At 35.7% G+C, this 23,835-nt stretch overlaps 1 protein-coding gene and 1 pseudogene across 16 annotated transcripts in view; one reads left to right on the forward strand and one right to left on the reverse strand.

Moving 5' to 3' along the window:
• Nucleotides 1–23,835, forward strand: part of NCOA1 (nuclear receptor coactivator 1) — a 478,179-nt gene that overhangs the window by 366,339 nt on the left and 88,005 nt on the right. For all 16 annotated transcript variants that reach the window (XM_077152272.1, XM_077152270.1, XM_077152273.1 and 13 more), the window contains 3 exons: nt 7,289–7,394; nt 10,367–10,533; nt 17,451–17,548. In XM_077152272.1, the coding sequence (XP_077008387.1) occupies nt 7,306–7,394; nt 10,367–10,533; nt 17,451–17,548 (354 nt within the window). In that variant the 5' untranslated portion in view covers nt 7,289–7,305. The remainder of the gene's footprint in view (nt 1–7,288; nt 7,395–10,366; nt 10,534–17,450; nt 17,549–23,835) is intronic.
• LOC143676680 (peptidyl-prolyl cis-trans isomerase FKBP3 pseudogene) lies at nt 9,334–10,163 on the reverse strand (annotated as a pseudogene).

A 23,835-nucleotide genomic window follows, 5' to 3' on the forward strand; every position in this document is an offset into this window, starting at 1 on the left:
AACAAGAGAGAAGCAATCCATCACATACAAGGGAAACCCAATAAGACTATGTGTAGATTTCTCAGCAGAAACCATGGAAGCTAGAAGACAGTGGGATGATATATTTAAGTTACTAAAAGAGAAAAACTGCCAAGCAAGACTTCTATATCCAGCAAAATTGTCCTTCAAAAATGAGGGAGAAATTAAAACATTCTCAGACAAAAAGTCACTGAGAGAATTTGTGACCAAGAGACCAGCTCTGCAAGAAATACTAAAGGGAGCACTAGAGTCAGATACAAAAAGACAGAAGAGAGAGATATAGAGAAGAGTGTAGAAAGAAGGAAAGTCAGATATGATATATATAATACAAAAGGCAAAATGGTAGAGGAAAATATTATCCAAACAGTAATAACTCTAAATGTTAATGGACTGAATTCCCCAATCAAAAGACATAGACTGGCAGAATGGATTAAAAAACAGGATCCTTCTATATGCTGTCTACAGGAAACGCATCTTAGCCCCAAAGATAAACATAGGTTGAAAGTGAGAGGTTGGGAAAAGATATTTCATGCAAATAACAACCAGAAAAGAGCAGGAGTGGCTATACTAATATCCAACAAATTAGACTTCAAATGTAAAACAGTTAAAAGAGACAAAGAAGGACACTATATACTAATAAAAGGAACAATTAAACAAGAAGACATAACAATCATAAATATTTATGCACCAAACCAGAATGCCCCAAAATACGTGAGGAATACACTGCAAACACTGAAAAGGGAAATAGACACATATACCATAATAGTTGGAGACTTCAATTCACCACTCTCATCAATGGACAGAACATCTAGACAGAGGATCAATAAAGAAATAGAGAATCTGAATATTACTATAAATGAGCTAGACTTAACAGACATCTATAGGACATTACACCCCACAACAGCAGGATACACCTTTTTTTCAAGTGCTCATGGATCATTCTCAAAGATAGACCATATGCTGGGTCACAAAGCAAGTCTTAACAAATTTAAAAAGATTGAAATCATACACAACACTTTCTCGGATCATAAAGGAATGAAGTTGGAAATCAATAATAGGCTGAGTGCCAGAAAATTCACAAATACGTGGAGGCTCAACAACACACTCTTAAACAACAAGTGGGTCAAAGAAGAAATTGCAAGAGAAATTAGTAAATACCTAGAGGCGAATGAAAATGAAAACACAACATATCAAAACTTATGGGACGCAGCAAAGGCAGTGCTAAGAGGGAAATTTATTGCCCTAAATGCCTTTATCAGAAAAGAAGAAAAGGCAAAAATGCAGGAATTAACTGTCCACTTGGAAGAACTGGAGAACTAATCCCAAAGCAAGCAAAAGGAAAGAAATAAGAAAGATTAGAGCAGAAATAAATGAAATTGAAAACATGAAAACAATAGAGAAAATCAGTAAGACCAGAAGTTGGTTCTATGAGAAAATCAATAAGATTGATGGGCCCTTATCAAGATTGACCAAAAGAAGAAGAGAGAGGATGCAAATAAATAAGATCAGAAATGGAAGAGGAGACATAACTACTGACCTCACAGAAATAAAGGAGGTAATAACAGGATACTATGAACAACTTTACGCTAATAAATACAACAATTTAGATGAAATGGATGGGTTCCTGGAAAGACATGAACAACCAACTTTGACTCAAGAAGAAATAGATGACCTCAACAAACCAATCACAAGTAAAGAGATTGAATTAGTCATTCAAAAGCTCCCTAAAAAGAAAAGTCCAGGACCAGACGGCTTCACATGTAAATTCTATCAAACATTCCAGAAAGAATTAGTACCAACTCTCCTCAAACTCTTCAAAATAATCGAAGTGGAGGGAAAACTACCTAATTCATTCTATGAAGCCAACATCACCCTCATACCAAAACCAGGCAAAGATATTACAAAAAAAGAAAACTGCAGACCAATCTCTCTAATGAATATATGTACAAAAATCCTCAATAAAATTCTAGCAAATCGTATCCAACAACACATTAAAAGAATTATACATCATGACCAAGTAGGATTCATCCCAGGTATGCAAGGATGGTTCAACATAAGAAAATCAATTAATGTAATATACCATATCAACAAATCAAAGCAGAAAAATCACATGATCATCTCAATTGATGCAGAGAAGGCATTTGACAAGATTCAACATCCTTTCCTGTTGAAAACACTTCAAAGGATAGGAATACAAGGGAACTTCCTTAAAATGATAGAGGGAATATATGAAAAACCCATAGCTAATATCATCCTCAATGGGGAAAAATTGAAAACATTTCCCCTAAGATCAGGAACAAGACAAGGATGTCCACTATCACCACTATTATTCAACATTGTGTTGGAGGTTCTAGCCAAAGCAATTAGACAACAAAAAGAAATACAAGGCATCAAAATAGGAAAGGAAGAAGTAAAACTATCACTGTTTGCAGACGATATGATACTATACGTTGAAAACCCGGAAAAATCCACAACAAAACTACTAGAGCTAATAAATGAGTACAGCAAAGTAGCAGGTTACAAGATCAACATTCAAAAATCTGTAGCTTTTCTATACACTAGTAATGAACAAGCTGAGGGGGAAATCAAGAAACGAATCCCATTTACAATCGCAACTAAAAGAATAAAATACCTAGGATAAATTTAACCAAAGAGACAAAAAACCTATATAAAGAAAACTACAAAAAACTGCTAAAAGAAATCACAGAAGACCTAAATAGATGGAAGGGCATACCGTGTTCATGGATTGGAAGACTAAATATAATTAAGATGTCAATCCTACCTAAACTGATCTACAGATTCAATGCAATACCAATCAAAATCCCAACAACTTATTTTTCAGAATTAGAAAAACCAATAAGCAAATTTATCTGGAAGGGCAGGGTGCCCCGAATTGCTAAAAACATCTTGAGGAAAAAAAACAAAGCTGGAGGTCTCACGATGCCGGACTTTAAGGCATATTATGAAGCCACAGTGGTCAAAACAGCATGGTATTGGCATAAAGATAGATATATCGACCAATGGAATTGAATAGAGTGCTCAGATATAGACCCTCTCATCTATGGACATTTGATCTTTGATAAGGCAGTCAAGCCAACTCACCTGGGACAGAACAGTCTCTTCAATAAATGGTGCCTAGAGAACTGGATATCCATATGTAAAAGAATGAAAGAAGACCCGCATCTCACACCTTATACAAAAGTTAACTCAAAATGGATCAAAGATCTAAACATTAGGTCTAAGACCATAAAACAGAGGAAAATGTAGGGAGATATCTTATGAATCTTACAACTGGAGGACCTTAAACCTAAAGCAAGAGCACTGAAGAAAGAAAGAAAGAAATGGGAGCGCCTCAAAATTAAACACTTTTGTGCATCAAAGAACTTCATCAAGAAAGTAGAAAGACAGCCTACACAATGGGAGATAATATTTGGAAATGACATATCAGATAAAGGTTTAGTATCCAGAATATATAAAGAGATTGTTCAACTCAACAACAAAAAGACAGCCAACCCAGTTACAAAATGGGAAAAAGACTTGAACAGACACCTACCAGAAGAGGAAATATGGATGGCACATGAAGAGATGCTCAATGTCCCTGGCCATTAGAGAAATGCAAATCAAAACAACAATGAGATATCATCTCACACCCACCAGAATGGCCATTATCAACAAAACAGAAAATGACAAGTGCTGGAGAGGATGCGGAGAAAGAGGCACACTTATCCACTGTTGGTGGGAATGTCAAATGGTGCAACCACTGTGGAAGGCAGTTTGGCGGCTCCTCAAAAAGCTGAATATAGAATTGCCATACGACCCATCAATACCATTGCTAGGTATCTACTCAAAGGACTTAAGGGCAAAGACACAAACGGACATTTGCACACCAGTGTTTATAGCAGCGTTCTTTACAATTGCAAAGAGATGGAAACAGCCAAAATGTCCATCAACAGAAGAGTGGCTAAACAAACTGGTATATACATACGATGGAATATTATGCAGCTTTAAGACAAGATAAACTTATGAAGCATGTAATAACATGGATGGACCTAGAGAATATTATGCTGAGTGAGTCCAGCCAAAAACTAAATGACAAATACTGTATGGTCCCACTGATGTGAATGGACATTCGAGAATAAACTTGAAATATGTCATTGGTAACAGAGTCCAGCAGGAGTTAGAAACAGGGTAAGATAATGGGTAATTGGAGCGGAAGGGATACAGACTGTGCAACAGGACTAGATACAAAAACTCAAAAATGGACAGCACAATAATACCTAATTGTAAAGTAATCATGTTAAAACACTGAATGAAGCTGCATCTGAGCTATAGGGGTTTTTTGTTGTTGTTTTTTACTATTATTACTACTTTTATTTCTTTTCTCTATATTAACATTTTATATCTTTTTCTGTTGTGTTGCTAGTTCCTCTAAACCGATGCAAATGTACTTGGATCATGCATCTATGTGATGATGTTAAGAATTACTGAGTGCATATGTAGAACGGTATGATTTCTAAATGCTGTGTTAATTTCTTTTTTTTTTCTTTTTTTCTTTCTTTCCGTTAATAAAAAAAAAAGAAAAAAAAGAAAAAATGGAGAGTCATAATCTTTTGCTGGTGGAGGTCTTGCGTCAATGTTGATGGCTGTTGACTGGTCAGGGTGGTGGTTGCCGATGGTTGAGGAGGCTATGGCAATTTCTTAAAATAAGACAGCAGTGACATTAGAGACATCAGACAGTGCTTCCTTTGACGAAAGATTTTCTCTGTGGCCTGTAATGCCATTTGATAGCATTTGACCCACAGAAGAACTTCTTTCAAAATTAGAATCAGTCCTCTCAGACTCTGACCCTGCTGTATCAACTAACTGATGAAATATTCTAAGTCCTTTGTTGTCATTTCAACTATGTTTACAGCATCTTCACCAGGAATGTATTCCATCTCAAAAAAAAAAAAAAAAAAACACACTTTGTTTGCCCATCTGTAAGTAGCAACTCTTCTTTTATCACAAGATTGCAGCAATTCAGTCACATTTTTAGGCCCACTTCTAATTATAATTTTCTTGATATTTCCACCACATCTGCAGTTACTTCCTCCAGGAAGTCCTAGACCTCTCAAAGTCATCCTTGAGGGTTGGAATCACCTTTGTCCAAACTCATGTTAATACTTATGTTTTGACCTCCTCCTGTGAATTAAAAATGTCCTTAATGGCATCTAGAATGGTGAATCTTTTCCAGAACATTTTCAGTTTACTTACCCTGGATGCATCAGAGGAATCACTGACTATGCAGCTATAGCCTTATGAAATGTATTACTTCAATAATACGACTTGAAAGTTGAAATGACTCTTTGATCCATGGGCTACAGAATAGATGTTGTGTTAGCTGGCATGAAAACATTCATCTCGTTGTGCTTTTCCATCAGAGCTCTTGAGTGACCAGGTGCATTGTCAATGAACAGTTATACTTTGAAAGGAATTTTTATTTCTGAGGAGTAGGTTTGCACAGTGGGCATAAAATATTCAGTCAACCCTGTTGTAAACAGATGTGCTATGATCCAGGCTTTTTGTTCCATTTATAGAGCACAGGCAGATAGCTTAGGCATAATTCTTAAGGATCCTAGGAATTTCAGAATGGTAAATGAGCATTGGCTTCAACTGAAAGTCATGAGCCACATTAGGTCCTAACAAAAGAGTCAGCCTGTCCCTTGAAACTTTAAAGCCAGGCCATTGACTTCTCTTAGGTAGGAAGGTCCTAGATGGCATCTTCTTGCAATAGAAGGCTGTTGCGTCTTCATTGAAAATCTGTTGTTCAGTGTAGCCACCTTCCTCAGATATCTTAGCTGGATCTTCTGGAGAATTTACTGCAGCTTCTACATCAGTACTTGCTGCCTCACCTTGCACATTGATGTTATAGAATGGCTTCTTTCTTAAACCTCAGGAACCACCCTCTGCTAGTTGAAGACTTTTCTTCTGCAGCATCCTCACCTTTCTCTGCCTTCCTAGAATTGAAGCAAGTTAGGACGTTGCTCTGGATTAAGTTTTAGCTTAAGGAAATGTGCTAGTTGGATCTTTTATCCAAACCACTGAAACTTGCTCCATATCAGCAGTAAGGCTGTTTTGCTTTCTTATCATTCCTTTGTTCACTGTAGTAGCACTTTTACTTTCCTTCAAGAACTTTTCTTATGCATTCACAACTTGGTTAACTGGCACAAGAGGCCTAACTTTTGGCCAATCTTGGCTTTTTACATGCCTTCCTCACTAAGCTTGATCATTCCAGCTTTTGATTTCAAGCAAGAGACATATGACTCTTCCTTTCACTTGAATACTTAGAGGCCATTGTAGGTTTTTAACTGACCTAATTTCAATATTATTGTGTCTCAGGGAATGTGGAGACTGATAGAGAGGGAGAAAGCCAGAGGGGATGGGGAAACAGTCAGAGTACACATTTATCAGTAAAGTTCCCCATTTTATATGGGCATGATTCATGGCACCCCAAAGCAATTGCAGTAGTAACATCAAAGATCACATGTCACCATAAGAGATATAACAATAATGAAAAACTATGAAATATTGTGAAAATTACCAAAGTATGACAGAGACCTGAAGTGAGCACATGCTCTTGGAGAAGTGATGCCGATAGTCTTGTGCTACACAAACTTTCAATTTGTTAAGAATACAATATCTGCAAAGTGCAGTAAAGGAAAGCACAATCAATCAAGGTATGCCTTGTATGGAATTCAGAGTGGAAAGTACAATTCAAAGTCCAAACCTAATTTATCACTTGCATTTTAATCATATGTATACATATATTTTAAATTTTTTCTGTCAGTTTAAAATCCCAAACAGCAAGAGTAAAAACAGTTTTAAACGTCTTTGCAAAATATGATCTAAATAATATAAAATATAGTTTTTCTAACTTCCAGTAATAACATTCATTGTTTTACTTTCACACATGAAAGTGATTGTTTCCTGTTTGAAAAATCTCTTAGTATTTATTTGACTATTCTAGCAGTGTTTCATCTGACTTGATCTCAGTGATGTCATAATGGATTATTAATTTTGTTAATTTATAAATAGAAAAAATAAGGTTTAGAAACACTAAATAGCTGGTAATTCCTGTAGTTTCGTATAGATGTTGATGCTTTTATGATTAGCTACTCTTTGAGAGACCACAGTGCTTAGAAGTTTTCTAAGAAAGTGAGGTTCCCTCCCCCTTTATTTGGTTGGGAAGTTCATTAAAATAGATTTTCAAATTGTTATCCTTCCTTTTCAGGTGTGAACTTTTTCAACATGAGTGGCCTTGGGGACAGTTCATCCGACCCTGCTAACCCAGACTCACATAAGAGAAAAGGATCGCCATGTGACACACTGGCGTCAAGGTAGGAAGCTTCTCTTCTTGTTCTGTTTCAGGCAGAGCTGCTTTATCATTCTTACTGCTTCTTTAGAGTGTTTGTTTCACCTACTCCAAGTTTACTGGCCTTGTATGAATCCCTCGTGCTCGCCACACTCACTTCCTTCATTGAGGCCTTCGTTAAGGCCTTTGCCCCTCAGTGCACTTATCACTTCTCAAGGAAGCCTTTCCTGCCTTCCATAACTATTAGGTCAAATGTCCCCATTCATGTTTCTGTCTCACACATATTTTTATTGCTCTGATCCATACTTGTGGGTTTTCCCTACTTTGTGGGATTACTTGATGAATGCATGGCTTCTCCTCTAGACTCTAAGCTGTCTGTGGTAGTTAGATGCAGGTGTCAACTTGGCTAGGTGATGGTGCCTAGTTCTATTGCTGTGGACATGAGCTGATGGCATGTGAACCTCATCTGTTGCTCATTATATCTGCAGTTGGCTAGAAGGTGTGCCTGCTGCAATATATGATGTTTGATTTAATTGGCTGGTGCTTAAATGAGAGAGCTCAATGTGGCACAGCCCAAGCAGCTCAGCATACTTCATCTCAGCACTTGCAGCTCAGCCCAGGCCTTTGGAAATGCAGAAAGAAATCACCCTGGGGAAAGTTGTTGGAACCCAGAGGCCTGGAGAGAACACCAGCAGAGATCACCCTGTGCCTTCCCTCGTAAGAAAGAACCTCAGTTGAAAGTTAGCTGCCTTTCCTCTAAAGAACAAAATAAATCCCCTTCCCTTAAAAGCCAATCTGTCTCTGGTGTGTTGCGTTCCAGCAGCTAGCAAACTAGAACACTGTCATTCTCTGAGGGACCTGTATTTGTGTTCACCATTGAGTCCCTAGTTCTTAGCGTACATCTGGCCTCTGTACAGTTAGGACGTTGGGAATATTTGTAAAATGATTAAATATAAATCTATTGTATATCTATGTACATATTGTATAACCATAAAACGTTATGATTTTAGAAAAACTAAGAAATGTAGCCTTATAGTTTCAGGATTTTTTGAAATGATTATTCATGGAGCTATATATTTGGTTAAATTATAAGGAATATAACCTTAAACGAGCTAAGAGAGACTACTTGCTAAGAGAGCTAACAAATGCCAGATAAAGAAGGAATCTCAGTGTCAAAATTGTATTTTAATTGTTGGTCATTAAGAATTTTTAGGAACTTAATCTTTCCCACTTCTTACCGCTTATCTCTAGCCAAATGATTTTGATTGCTGTTGTAAAACTAAGCGCTACTTGTGACCAATCTTTTCCTATTTTGTTAATTCGAGAATAGGAAAACACATTTCATAAATTCTCCCTGTTTTTGTGCATGTTACATAAAGCATCGGGTAAAACTGGAAAACAAAAATGAAAAATATTCGTTAAGTATACTCAGAGTGCTTAAAAAAAAGTACTAGCTGTTTGCTTTATTATTCCTTGTTCTCCTTACTTTGCTCTAAGATGAATCAAATTAGATTTTTGTCTGTTACATTTATGAGAAATTATAAGTAGATGGCTCTTTTTTTTTTAGGACAAATTGTACCCAAGAGACATTGTTGTCTGTCCTGTGTCTCTAATTATTAATTTATTAATATTTTTATTTTATTTTTGAATGGATACTCTTTTCATACTTTCAAAAAATTTTATACTGAGCGCTTGGATTTATAATATGAAGTAAAAGGAAAATCAGTTTTCCTTAACAATATTTTACACAGCTGTAGTAAAATATTTTAGACTTTAGGGATTTGTAAGGGAATACATTTCTCAAAAGTTGGATACCAAGTGAACAAGTTTAACTTAATTCCTTGAGTTTTCCAGTTGACTCTTCCCTTACACACAATAGAAACCACCTCTAAATTAGTTACATAGATTTCTTCAAGGCCAAATTTTATTGTTGCTCATATCTTTAGATATGAAGCATTGATATTTCAGTCAGTATCCACTAATTCCACTTCAAAAATGTATTTTTGTTGTTGTTGATTGCATTTGGTGGATTTTTGGCTTCACACTGCCCTTTCTTCCCATAAACTCATTCTGGTTCAATCTTCAAACGACCTTTTCTCCTTTACTCATTCATAGTCAAGAGTGCTTCATTCCGTCTTCTGATAGCTTTGTGAACTTCAACCTTAAAGCTTAAAGGCTTGGCATTTTTCTTCTTTGAACTCATTTGAATATCTATCAAAAACAGCCCCATCCTATAGTGTTCCTGGGTTCCAGCAGTGACCAACATCTCCCTTTTTGGGAAAGTTGATTTTATCTCCCTTTCTAAAAACAAATTTTGTTATTTTGGTGGATCCTCATCCAGTCTCTTCAAACTTGGTTTCTTTGGGTTTGTCTTCATTTTTCATTTTTCACCTGCTCTCACACTTTACTATACTTTTGGTACCTTTGAAATGCTTACTTTCAAAAAGGTGTTTATAAGCTGTAACTGAAAGGTCCTTGTTAGCTATTTTGGCCACAGTTTTAATGTTTCCGTATGATTTACATTCTACAAGAAAAGAATTTGAAATGTAGGCCTGTGGAAACTTGGTCATGTACTCCTTGGGAAGGTGACTACTGGGCAGCCATCCCATGGTCCACACCTGCTGTGCAGTGGCTGCCGCCCTCTTCCCCCGCTTCCTCTGATTCTTTTTCTTTTGATGAGCCTAATAATTATAAGAATCACGTGTTTGTCAGATTTCTAATTATCATTTATTTGAACTCTAGTATATTCGATGTGTATACATTATTGGAGAAATACATCTGTTAATGCAGTCATTCTCTTTATGTATTCAGCTGCAGTTTTCTGTACTTTGGTATTTTATACTATCTATTTTTAGATGTGAACTTGCTCTTCAAATCTGGTTTAATGTTCTGGATAAAAATAAGCATCTTTTTAAATGTTTGAATATTAAATATTTGCTCAGAAAAGAAAACATGGTGATAAAAATGTACACTAACTGGATTTTCTTTGTATAACAGCACTGAAAAGAGGCGCCGGGAGCAAGAAAATAAATATTTAGAAGAGCTAGCTGAATTACTGTCTGCCAATATCAGTGACATTGACAGCTTGAGTGTAAAACCTGACAAATGCAAGATTTTGAAGAAGACAGTCGATCAAATACAGCTCATGAAGAGAATGGAACAAGGTAAACTGCCTGTGCACCTGGTTATTTAGACATGTGCAGTGCAGGATTGGGGAGGGATTGGATGTATGGGAGTACTCCACAGCCTGGCCCCATGGGATTCCCACAGACAAAGCTCCTCTGAGGGTGATTCCACAATAAGTTTTACATATCATACAAGGAAATAATCTTCAGTGTGTAAGAGCACAGGTAGCAAATGAAAACACTGGACCCCAAAGAACTACAGATTAATAGCATCAATATGAAAAGTCTGTAATTGAGTATGTTTAAGATGATTAACGTTATAATATTAAAATGAAACTATGAAAAAAAGAAGATGGATTTGGGAAAAGAAAAAATAATACTTAATAGAAGTAAAAATAAAGTCAATAAAAGTAAAAACTAGTGAATGAGTTAAATAGCAAATTAGAAATCTGAGGAAATGACCATAATGCAGTAGAGAAAGAAATTCCAAAATACGTCTTTTAGAAATGACTTTCAAAAAGATAGTGCAGGTCTAAGAGAGGCAATATTCAATTGATAAAATTCATGACTCATTAAGTATAAGAACATAGAATAAACTGACACTATTGGGGGAGTTGAAAACTTCCACAGTAACAATAAGGAACTGTCACTATACCCTGCAATGTAGAATGTAGAAAAATATAGAATACCCTAGAATAAAAAAAAAGATACTGTATCCTCAAAATAAGAAAAGAATGTTATAAAAATTAAAAACATTAAAAAGAAATCAGTGTGCTGCATGGTTTGATTGTGAATAGTGTTTACGTGGGTCACAGTAATACAAAGACCAAATACTTTTCTACCCCAAATATCACACCCAAAGTGTGTGATATTAACTATACTGAGAAGATGAAGGGGTGGAGGTGATGAGAAATATGTATATGAAAGGGTAGGTAAAGTGAAAAATCTGCATCTCCGTGGTGGAAAACCAATTGTTAATCCCTAAGATTGAAATACCAAGAAGTAGTAAGTAGCAAGATATATAGCAATATGGAGGTAAAGAAAGAAACAGCTAAATGACATTAAAATAACATTTGGGGCAGGGAGAGTAAGGGAGGGAGGAGAAATTGCTGTTGTTTAGAAATAAACCATGTCGGACTATTTGCCTCTTCAACTTTTATGAATGTATAATTTTGATTAAAAGAGATTCATTTAAGAAAAAGAGCTTAGCACAGTTCCAGGCTGGTATGAGTGAGTGTTCAATAATAGTAGCTACCGTTACTTTAAAACAAAATTAAAGAAAATACTACCAACAAGAGAAACAATTTTCAGCCCCAGATACTTTTACAAGTGTGTACTAACAAATCTCCAAGCAGATAATTCCATTTTTATACAAACTCTCATCAAAAATACAAAAAGGGGGATAGCACCAAATTCATTTTATGAGGCTATTAAACAAAGGTACCATTTGAGAAAAGACTGGAATGAGAATGGGAAAGTATAAGCTTGTCCCATTTAAAAACATAGAAACCAAAATTCTTACAAAATATTGACAAAAGCAATCCATCAGTGAAGTATTTAAAAAGATGCATCATGATTACATAGGTTTTGGCATTATAAAAACATGTCAATTGGGAGAATTTAGGTAATCCTAACAGATTAAACATATTAATATATCTCACTTTCCCCAGAAACACCATTAAACTGTCATTAAGGAAATAGAGTGCATGGGTGGTTCAGTGGTAGAATGCTCGCCTTCCATGGGGAAGGGGAAACCTGGGTTTGATTCCTGGACCCTGCTGCTCCCCACTTCCCACCTCCCAAATATATATATATGTGTGTGTGTGTGTGTGTATATATGTGTATGTGTGTGTGTGTGTTTGTGTGTGTATTTATACATAAAGGCATAAACCTACAAGAGCAGAAAGAATGGGTGAGGAATAGGCAGCAGGCAACAGAGGTCTACAAAGTTTTAGAAACTGGAAGATGTAGAGTCTAGTGACAACTAACTTAGCTGACCAGAGAAATTGGTTTTGTAAGCCTGTAAGGGGGAGAGTCAAGAGGCTATTCCCTCTTTCCTGCTCAGCCTCAAAACACTGACAATCTGGCTTATACTCCCTAAGCAGAATATGGGAGGGAACTTCTGGGAAAATTGAGCAGTCCAAGGGAAGAGACATACAGACACTGACATTTGGTAATGCCTAAATAAAACTATCAGCTCCTTTCCTCCCTCCAACCCTTCACACTGTTGCCAATCAGCTTTTTAGTACCTCTTTATATGAACTCTTTATTATGAACAAAAAACTAGATGTTTGCATAAAGCCCAAAATATAAAAGACAACACAACAAAACCAACAGAAAACATGGAACTCAGCAGTGACAATGCAGAAAACTTAAGACAAAAAAAATAGTCCCTCAGAAAAAAAAAGTAAGATAGCATTTGTTCTTCCATGAAACAAGAATAAAATGCTATAAAATGAAGCATTCAAAACAAGAAACAACTTTGGGAAATTAATAGCAGGTTAGCTGAAAAACAAAAACAACTTTGCCTCTCTAACCTCATTTTCTGCTACTTGCCTCATACCCTCTGCTCTAACCACTCCAGGCACACTCAGCCTCAGATGTTTGCATTTGCTATTCCCTCTGCCTGGATGCTCTTCCCTACGTAGCTACTTGGCTCACTCCTTCACTCCTTTCATGTTTTTACTCAAATATCTCTTTGCAGTGAAATGACCACCCTATTTAAAATTCAAATAAAAAATCTACACATCCTTCTTCTGTACCATGCTTGATTTATTCTCCCCACAGCACACTTTATTTTTGACGTATTATATATTTTGTTTGTTTATCTTCTGTCTCCCCTCACTAGAACTCCATGAGGGCAAAGATTTGTCTAGTCACCATTGTATCCCCCATGTTTAAAATAGTTCCTGGTGATATAGTAGACTTTCAGTGAATATCTGTTGAGTGAATGAGGGATTAAAAGATCATTTGAAGACATCTTTTAGAAAGTAGAATAAAAAGACAACCAAATGAGAAAAACAGTAAAAAATTTGTAAGATTACTTCAGGATGTGTAACATGATTTGTCCCAGAAAAAGAGAACAGATCAACTAGAAAGGAGGAAATTATAGGAGAAATAAATAAAAAACAATTCTCGGAACTGGAGGGATATGAGTTTCCAGATCGACAGCACTTATGTAGTCCCCAGCAAAGTGAATAAAAAAAGAAAGAAAAGAAAAAACTCCCACCAGTGCACGTTTTCATATTTCGAAATACCAGAGGGAAAAAACAAGAGGGGAAAAAAGTGGTCACACATACTAGATTGCTTTTGAAATGAGTTCAAACTTCTCATTAAGGGCTCTGAAAACTAGGATTCTAGCCCTTGAAGTCTGTATTCATCTAAAGAAGTATGAGCGCAAAATAAAATTTTTAGGCATTAAGTCTCGAAAATGTTTCCTCATGTATACCTTTTACAGATTTCTTTCAAAGCCAAGTGACTAAACAAATAAACAAACAAACAAACAAACAAAAAAAGGAAAGGCATAAGATCTTAATCCAGGGAATCCAGGGAATCCATGGAATTTTAGAAGAAAGATGAATGGAGACCCGGATTACAGATGTACAACAACCCAAAAATATAGCCAGTCTACATTGGAGCAGGTTGATAGAGGACTCTAGGAAGCATGTCTCCATGAAAAAAAAATGGATCCACCGGATGATCTGGTGACTGACCAAATTGAGAGGAATTTTTCAGCTCCAGAGGAAAGTTTCGGAACCTGAAAAATTAAAACTCAAAATATAAGAAATGTACACTATAATACACACTTCACTCCCTCATGAACTATATTCAAGCAATCAATATTTAATATCTATATTGGAAGTTTAGGAGAAAGAGAAATGTATATGTAGAAGGTTGGCATAAGAAAGTGAAATTCTTGTCCTTCATGGTAGCACATCAATAGATTATGTCTAACATTGGCAAAATGAATATATTGCAAATGAGCATAAAATTGAGAAAGATGGGGAGTATTAATTAGAATAATAACTAGACCCAAATATAGTAACTTTAAGAAGGTAATCTGGGTAGGTGTCCAGGACTCGGACTTCATCCATCTTTTTTGATCTTCCATTCCTAGAATATTGCCTTTCCCCATATGGTCAAATATGGCAGCTCTATCTGAGTTCCAGCTGACAAGAAGTGGGGAGAATAAAGACAGGAAGGTGTACTTTCCTTTTAAGGACAGGACCGAGAGGTTGCACATCATTTCTGTTCACATCTTGTAGACCAGAAGTAGTCACATAGTCACCTACCTGCAATATTTTTCCTAAAGTTGTAAATGCTTTCCTTTCCACATATGGTTCTTTAATTTACTTGAATTTTATGGCATCTAAGCCTTTTTTTAAAATAACCTTCTTTACTTCAACATTATAAACACATAATTGATGAAGGAAATGTGCCTTAAAACTAAATAAGAATACCTTAATAATGAAAAGACAAAAAGACCAATTGCAAAATGGGCAAAGGACCTGAATAGATATTTCTCCTAAGAAGATATACTAATGCTCAGTAAGCACATGAAAAGAGGCTCAGGATTATTAGCCATCAGGAAGATGCAAATCAAAACCGTAATGACCCCGCTTCACACCCTAGGATGGCTGGGATCAGAAGACAGGTGATAGCAAGTGTTGGTAAGAGTGAGAGAAATTGGAACACTTATACATTGTTGGTGGGAAGGTAAAAAAGCCACTTTGGAAAGCAGTCTGGCAGTTCCTCAAAAGATTATACTTAGAAATACCAGTAAGTCACATAGAAATATGACCGAGTAATTCCACTCTTAGTTATACACCCAAGAGAAATGAAAACGTAGGTCCACACAAAAACTTGAACATGACTTTTCTAATAGCACTATTCATAAATAGGTTAAATAGAAACAGCCGAAATGTCTATCAACTGATGAATGGATAAATAAATGATGTATATCTATATTGTAGAATATTATTCATTATTAAAAGGAATTAGGGGGTGCAAGGTAGTTCAGTGGTAGAATTCTTGCATGCCATGCGGGAGACCTGAGTTTGATTCCCAGTCCGTGCACTTCCCAAAAACTAAACGAAGGAGCAAAACAAACAAGCAAAAATTCAACAAATGGTGTTGTAATAGTGGTATATTCACATGGAAAAATAATGAAACGTGACCCTGCCATACAGCAAACAAACAAAAAGAATGAAGTATAGATACATGCTACAACATGGATGGACCTTGGAAACATTATGCCAGTCCAGAGGACCACATATTATATGATTCCATTTATAGAAAATGTCCAAAATAGGCAGATCCATAGAGACAGACAGTAGCTTGGTGGTTGCTTAGGGCTTTAGGAGTATTGGGAGTGACAGCTAAGGAGTATGGGGTTTCTTTTTGGGATGATGAAAACATTCTAAGATCAGTTGTGATAAAGGTTGTGCAACATGGTGCAAACCATTGAATTGTATGCTTTAAATAGGCAAATTTTATAGTACACGAATTATATCTCAATAGAGCTGTTATTTAAAAGAAAAGCTATTTGAGATAATATTTTATACCCATTATATTAGCAAAAATTAAAAACTGTGATGATATCAAATGTAAGTGAGGATGCAGAAAAACAAAAATCTTTTTACGTGACAACCTCTTTGGAGAGCAATTTGTCCATACTTAGTAATGTTGAAGATGCAAAGATCCTCTGATTCAGCAATTCATGCTGGCTTTTACCCTAAAGAAATTATAAAACATACAAAAAATTGTTTATTACAGCACTATTTGTGTTAGTCAAAAGATCTGTCAGTAGTGGCATAGATAAATCGACTGTGGGTTAGTCATATAATACTAGACTGAAGTTAAAAGGAATAAATAAATTATGAATCAATGTGTTTAAATCTCAAACATAATGAGTAGAAAAAGAAATTGAAATCTTTAAACACAAAGCAATGCTGTTCATGAAATCATATATGTAATAAAAGTATAAAAACATGTTTAGAGGACAATGTGGCTTAGTGGCAGAATTCTCGCCTTCCATGCCAGAGACCCAGGTTCAATTCCTGGAGCCTACCCATGTCAAAAAAAAAAAAAAAAAAAGCATGTTTAGAAATATGCGTCAACTTCAGAATAATGGTTACTTCTGAAAAGGGGCAGAGAAGGAAGAGTGGTAGGGATTTAACTGTACTTGCAACATTTTATGTATTTAAAAAGAAAGATTTGAAGTAAATAGTGGCATCTGTGAATGTTTGCTGTGTCATTTTCTGTATTTTGCTGAATATTTGAAATATTTCATATTTTTAAATGAAAAAATGAAATCTCTATTTTCAATATTACTCATTTGTCTTTTTATGTAACTTAGCTAGATTGACAGTTTGGAAACTTATTATTTAAGTATGATACTTTCTTAAAGTGATGGGATGGAATTTTCAACATCACATCAGAAAAAAACTCTAAATCATTTAGCAGTTACATTTATCAATCAGAGCATCATGACATGAATATGAAAAGTTAGCTAGTTTGTGCTAGCTCCCAAAGGGGAAAAAATAGTGTTATCGTTCTCTCTGCAGTAGCAGTTGATCAAATCAGAAAAAGAAAATGTAGGAAATAATAATTCTTTAGCAGTTTATCCATTTCTTAAAAACTTTTGTTATGTAATTTTTAAAAAGCTATAAATTTGTAGCATTTTCCTGGTTTTTAGAAAAATCCTGAACTTGGTAGCTCAGGATTCAGATTCTCATGCTGTCAATTATTAGCTACATGATTTGGGACACAAAACCTTTGTGACCCTCAATTTCATCATTCATAAAATGAGGTTAATTGAGATTAAATGTGAAAGCATCTTCATGCAAAATAAATGTTCTTTGAATCTGAAGTTATGTCAATCTATGTCTTCATACTTGCCGTAATGGAAATGAGCCCTTTTAGGATGTTTGAAAATGTAAGCTTCTGTGTTACAGAGAAATCAACAACTGATGATGATGTCCAAAAATCAGACATTTCATCGAGTAGCCAAGGAGTGATTGAAAAGGAATCTTTGGGACCTCTTCTTCTGGAGGTAGGTGTTCTCACTGACCCAGAAAGTGACACAAATCATCTTCTCTCCGATGTGGTTTTTTTCCTCTCTCTTCTTTCATGTTGTATATCCTATTTTATAAATTATAAAACAAAATAAGTATTTAAAGAACTTTTTGTAATTATTTTATTATGAAAACTATTTGAGAATTGTATGGTAGCCCATAACAAACTCTGGGATCTGTCCTTTAACCACTTGTTGAAGAATGTTTTGAAAACTATTGCATTTTTATTTCTTTGCTTTGTTTATGTTATACTATACAATAAAAAAAAGTTAATAGTTTTGTTTTGTTTTTTTGACAGTTGCCACCAGTTCAGAATTATCAATAATAAACCTGAAAATTTTTCATAAAAGCAGTCTAATAGATGGAAAACTGAAGCCTACTATAGTTTTGACTTTATCTCTGCTGTGGTTAGAGCTAGTTGCAGAGATTTGTTGTAGAATTATTTAGCTAGCTAAGCACTATCTCTATATTCACTATAGAATCTAGCTATTGTAAAATTTTATTTAGGTATGAATGATGCCCTTGCTTTATTGCAGTAGGTGTGTTCCTGAAAAATTTTCTGTCTGAAATATTTTTAATTGTTTATGTAAACATTATAAGAGACTCATTATTTTACATCCTTCAAACTTTGTAAAATGTAGAACTTTTAAACTTGGATGACCACTGTCATTTTTTCCCTTGCTTTTCCAATAATCTCTGCTCCCTCTATTCTCAAACAGGTGCTGTGTTCCCAACAGGCCCATTGCCTTACCTGCCTCTCTCTCATATGCATATATAATAGCACATACATGGATGTACACAGACAGTCCTTCTCCCCAGTGTGTGCTTTTCTATCTCTAGATCTAATAATTTTTATATATGATTTGAATCTGAAATGTGCATATATTTTTATAGACACTTATACTTTATTTACATTTTTTTCATCTATATAAATATTTTTTTATTTATCCTCCTTGTCTCACCTCAAGGCCTTCCTGCTGGTGAGGTCTTCCTAACAACTCAAACTTGGATAGCCCTCTCTATTTTCTAACCCTTTTATATGATTTGTCCTATTACCCTAACTTCTCCTCCATATTAACCATAGTTTCCTCCACTACCACTGTTTGGGTTTGCTAAAGCTACCAAACAAAACTGCATTTTTGTTATGCAGTATAACAAAAATGGACAGGCTTTTTCAATGGGGATTTAAGTTACAAATCTACAGTCCTAAGGCCATGAAAATGTGCCAATTAAGACATCCAGAGACAGACACTTTGACTTTGAAAAAAGGCCAATGGCTTCAGGGTTTCTCTGTCACCACATAAGAAGGCACGTGGTGACATCTGCTGTCCATCTCTCCCAGCTTCTGGTTTCAAAAAGTTCTCTCAGCTCTTGTTTCCAGTGGCTTTCTCTCTAAGTGTCTGCGGTTCCTCACTTAGCTTCTCCAGGGCATGCTCCAGGTTTCATCTTTTAATTTAGCATCCCAAACATCTGTGTGTTGGTTTCATCTCTCTGCTCTCTGTGTTGACTCTCTCAATCCGTGAGCTCCTTTAAGGACTCCAGTAAAGTAATTAAGACCCACCTTGAATGGGCAGAGCCACATCTCTGTGGAAATAGTCTAATCAGGAGGTCTCTCCCACGATGAGTCTGCGCCCACAAGATTGCATTAGAAGAACATGCTTTTCTGGGGTACATAGCAGTTTCAGAGCAACACAACCACTAATGTGAGCACTTCATCAAATTCAGTTTTTGCTTTTCCAGCTCCCAAAATAACATCTCTCCTCAGTGCTTCACCATTCATTTCTGTATAGAAAACACCCATATATGTGCTTCTTGTCTTTAACTGTTTCCTGTACTGCATTCCTTACTTTCAACAGGCTGCAAAATATTTGTGTCTCTTCTGTTAGAAACTCCCCCTCAAAATCTAAATTCTTTGTTTCCTCTCCATGTCATACATGTACTTTGTCACTTTAGAGTGTTGGTTTTAATGATTTTTATTAGGGAAACAAGCTCATAATTTTGTAGAATTGTAAAATACAAAAGATAGTCATTGAAACTATATGGAAAACAAGGCTCCAAGTGAATGCATACACAAATAGCTGGGGAGAAAAAATAATAAATGCGATACACTCTGATTTTCTTTATTACACTCTTTTGGCAACCCAGTAAATTAATTGCATTATACACGACTGGAGTTTGGAAGATGATATTGTAACAAGTATAGTAAAAATGTGAATGGTAGAATATAGATGGTGGATATATAGGTATTGCTACAAAATTCTTTCAACTTTGCTGGATGCTTGAAAATGTTTAAAATGAATTATTGGAGGAAAACAAAAATATAAAAATTAATGGATTCTTTAGGTTCCTCTCACACTTCTTCCTTCATTTCTGCCCCATCCTTGCACCTGCCACCTTCCCACTACTCAGTTACACGTGGACCTTTCCTGGAGGCCTGACCATTGCAGCACTTCTTTCTTATCTCCTCTGCTTTGAGGCTATTGGTTGACCAGTCTTTCCATACCTTCTAGTTTCTGTGGAGGTTCTTTCTGCCTGCTTTAGTGCCCTAAGTTTAAAACTGGTCCTGGAACTTTCTATCTCTTTCAATTCAGTTAAGTCATTATGGAATATATTTTCTGCATGTAGTGTTGTTTGGGATACTAAAGAGGTATAGGATATAGAGGTCCTTGAAATTTCTTGGATTCCTGTTGAAAAACAGTAATCACTTAAAACCTAGTCTCTCCACACATTCCTCAGAAACCACACAGAACAACAAGGAGAGCAAATAGATGACCCACAGAGTGAATACAGCACAACTGACATCAGAAAATATCTGCATTCCTTCTCCATGACTCTTTGCCTTCTCGCCCAGTCTTTCCAGAGCTCTGTATTACCTGCCTCTAACACTCTGTATTTCCCATTACTCACCAAGAAGTCTCTGCTGGAATGCCAGGAGGTCTCCCTTTGTTCCGCATTTATATTCCAGGCTCCTCACTTTACTTCACCCTATCCCCTACATTTTTGACATTGTTGACCACTCCCTCCCTCCTGCTTAAAACTCTTCCCACCACCTCTTTGGCAGCACTGTCTCCTCTCCCTCTCTGGCTTCTCCTCACCCTCCTTCTCAGATTTCTATTTTTCACCTGGTCCTTCACTGTTGTGTCCCCCACAGTTCTGGCCTTGGCTCTTTTCCTTCCTTATGCCATGTGCGTGACCTGGACAGTGTTATCCACATCTCTGTATAATACATTCACATGTGTGTGCGTGCACTTGTGTGCATGTGTGCACGTACCTACTTGTGGATCTATTACTACCATCTAGGCTTCTGTGATTTCAAGCAACAGACAGGGATTCTGAATAAATTAAGCAAACATGAATTTGTCAGAATGCTATTCAGATATCAGAGGACCATCCTTGGAAACAGACTGAAACCAAGCCATCTGAAGAAAACTAGAAAGCAAAAGCCCTGTGAGCAGTCTCTTAGGAAGAACTCTCTGGTCAGCACCCTGCTGCTGGAGTGAATGCTCTCCCACCACGCTCAGTCCTTTTGTAATTATCCTCGAGGTTCGCTTTTTAAGGAGGAATCCCACAAGACTTTATTTAATAAGGAAGAGTAATATTCCAGAGGAAATCATGGTATTCTTTGGAAGGGTAAAAGATGGTTGTAATTAAAAACAAAAATCAAAAACCCCAACGACCCCTATATGAGTGGTAAATCTTTATCTTTAGCCCACATCTCTTCAGAGCTTCCCTCTCAATATATCTTGCCACCATATGAACGTTTCCACTTGAATGTTCTGTAGCCGTCTCAAATATGACATTTCTGAAACTGAATGGATAATCCCCTTCTGTTTAAAAATAGTAAAAAAGAAATTTAAAAAAAAATAGAAAACTCTTTTCCCCCTTACATCCTCTTTCTCAGGGAAAGGCGTTTTTCTATCAGAACTCTGAAGACATTAACATAGGAGCCACTCTAAATGCCTTACTCCTGCATGTGCTAGAAGCTGCCAGGTGTTTATTCTGCCTCTTTCAGATTCTTTTCTATTTATTGCTTTTGCTGCCAGTGCTTTACTCAGGCTCTCATGTGAACTGGATTGTTATTGTAGCATTGCAAGCAAATCATGTCCCTCTTCTGCTTAAAAGCATTGCCTTTAAGATAGCTGCTGTTGCCTTCAGGATAAATTCCTTATTGATTTACTTTACCTTGAAGCTTTAAAAAAAATATTTTTTTACTGTTAAATGTAATACAAATTTGACTAGTGTATACATGAAGGTTTCTTTTTTTTCATCTCTAAGCTGTTCTCTCTGTCTTGAATGACTTCCACCTCTTATCCTTCAAGCCTCAGCTCAAGTATAACCTCCTCCGGGAAACTTGCATAGGTGATACTGAGTTTAGTGTGTATAGTCATTTAACACCAGGGCCTTATGAGAAGCTGTGGGACTCAGGGTAGTCCTTTTCCAAGGAAGACAGTCCTGGGCGGAGAGAAGAATCTCTCAGATTGATTATATTGTACTTTGTGGGCAGGCACTTGTTAGCTCCTGTGTACAGCATGACATAAGACCAGTTGTCAGGACTTGGAAAAACAAGAAAACTGCTTCCTACTAGCACACTTGGATATTAAATACATGTGCAACATATGAAGGGAAACTTGTAGAATAAGAACAAGTATTTATAGTTTATGTTAACCAGATATTTTTAGAAATTAGAGATGTTTATATCCATTGGAATAATCTTAAAGACATTTTCCTGAAATGTTACCAATATTATCTTTTGGGAATGGGATTTTAGTGGATCTTCTCATTTTCATGTTTTTAAATCTTTTATAAATATTTATTTCATCTATAATAAAAAATTAAGGAAATTAAATTGTATTTACACTGATTCAGTTAATAGCTGACAACATCTTACTGGATTTTTAGATCTACTTTTAAGAAATAAATCTGTATTTTAATTATCCCTACTTTCATATAAATTACAAGGCAAATATATATCAGTTACCTACTATGACATTTGTAGCTAATCTAATTTAAAAAACAAAACGAGTTCATTAATATGGAAGTACTTCCCTATACTCTCATTTGAACACAAAATAATTTAGCAAAGGATTTATCTGATGTCGAGGTTTTTAGATTATCAGTCACGTCCTTTTCCTGTTTTCATTTTGGATTAGGTGAAAATTAGTCACTGTAGTTAGGTGGGAATAAAAATAGAAACCTTATTTTTATTCTTTTGTTCTTGCTAAAGAAATTAATAGCAGTTTTAAATGAGAGAATGTGTTTGTGCTTCGTTATTTTTTTACATCTTGGTTGGATGCTTTATGATGCAGTGATTGGAAGATACAGTTCTAAGTTCAACTGATTTTAATACTTGGTTTAAATATTCATCTTAGCTGAAAAAGATACCTGACAAATGAGATAGATGCAAATGGGGAAGTGTCATTGGATGAGTTTAATAAGTCATGATACTCATTTTTAAATCCTGCCTAACAATTATGCAAACGTTTTTATTAAAATTCTCTTTTCCTTGACCTCAAGCAGTAAGTCTTTCAAACTATCAGAACATGTTGCATTTTTATGTTTTTAGCAAATGAGTTCAGAGCCCACTGAAATTCTCACTTGGAAGAGTGTTACACATATAAAAAGGTTCTGTTTCTACATGGAAGAGATGAGATGTTTTGCACATCATACGCATCATTTTCAGCAACAGAATCATAACTGTGATATAATTTACAAACATCCATTCTTGTGCTGTTTCTATAGAATTTTCTGAATTCCGCTTTTTGAAAAGCGGTTTATTTTTCAATTCATTATTAAAAGTCCATCTTTTATTGTCATAATTAAGAGCAATGGCTCTGGAGTCAGACTTATGTTCACATCCCATCCTTATTATGTCTTGCTGTGTGATGTGGGCAAGTAACTTGACAGTTGAGTTTCCCCAACTCATGCCTCATTGGGCCAACATTATGATTAATTTTTTTAAGTGTGAAGTGCTCAACCTATAATAAAATGCTCAATAAATATTAGACATGGTAAAAAAAAAAAAAAGTTCATCTTTACCCTGAGGGGACAAAATTATGTGTGTGTGTGTGTTTAAATCTGCAACATAGCGTATTAGCATCAACTAATAAAATAGGCTAGCCCATTTGGAACATTTGCCTTTTTTTTTTTTTTACTTTATCTTTTCTTTATGAAACATAACACATACAAAATCAAACATTCTTATCATGTGTTCATTCTGTTCTTGTTATATAATCAATAACTGACACTATCATCACATAGTTGTATA

Source organism: Tamandua tetradactyla, chromosome 3 (genome assembly GCF_023851605.1).
Source record: "Tamandua tetradactyla isolate mTamTet1 chromosome 3, mTamTet1.pri, whole genome shotgun sequence".
NCBI classification, from domain to species: domain Eukaryota; kingdom Metazoa; phylum Chordata; class Mammalia; order Pilosa; family Myrmecophagidae; genus Tamandua; species Tamandua tetradactyla.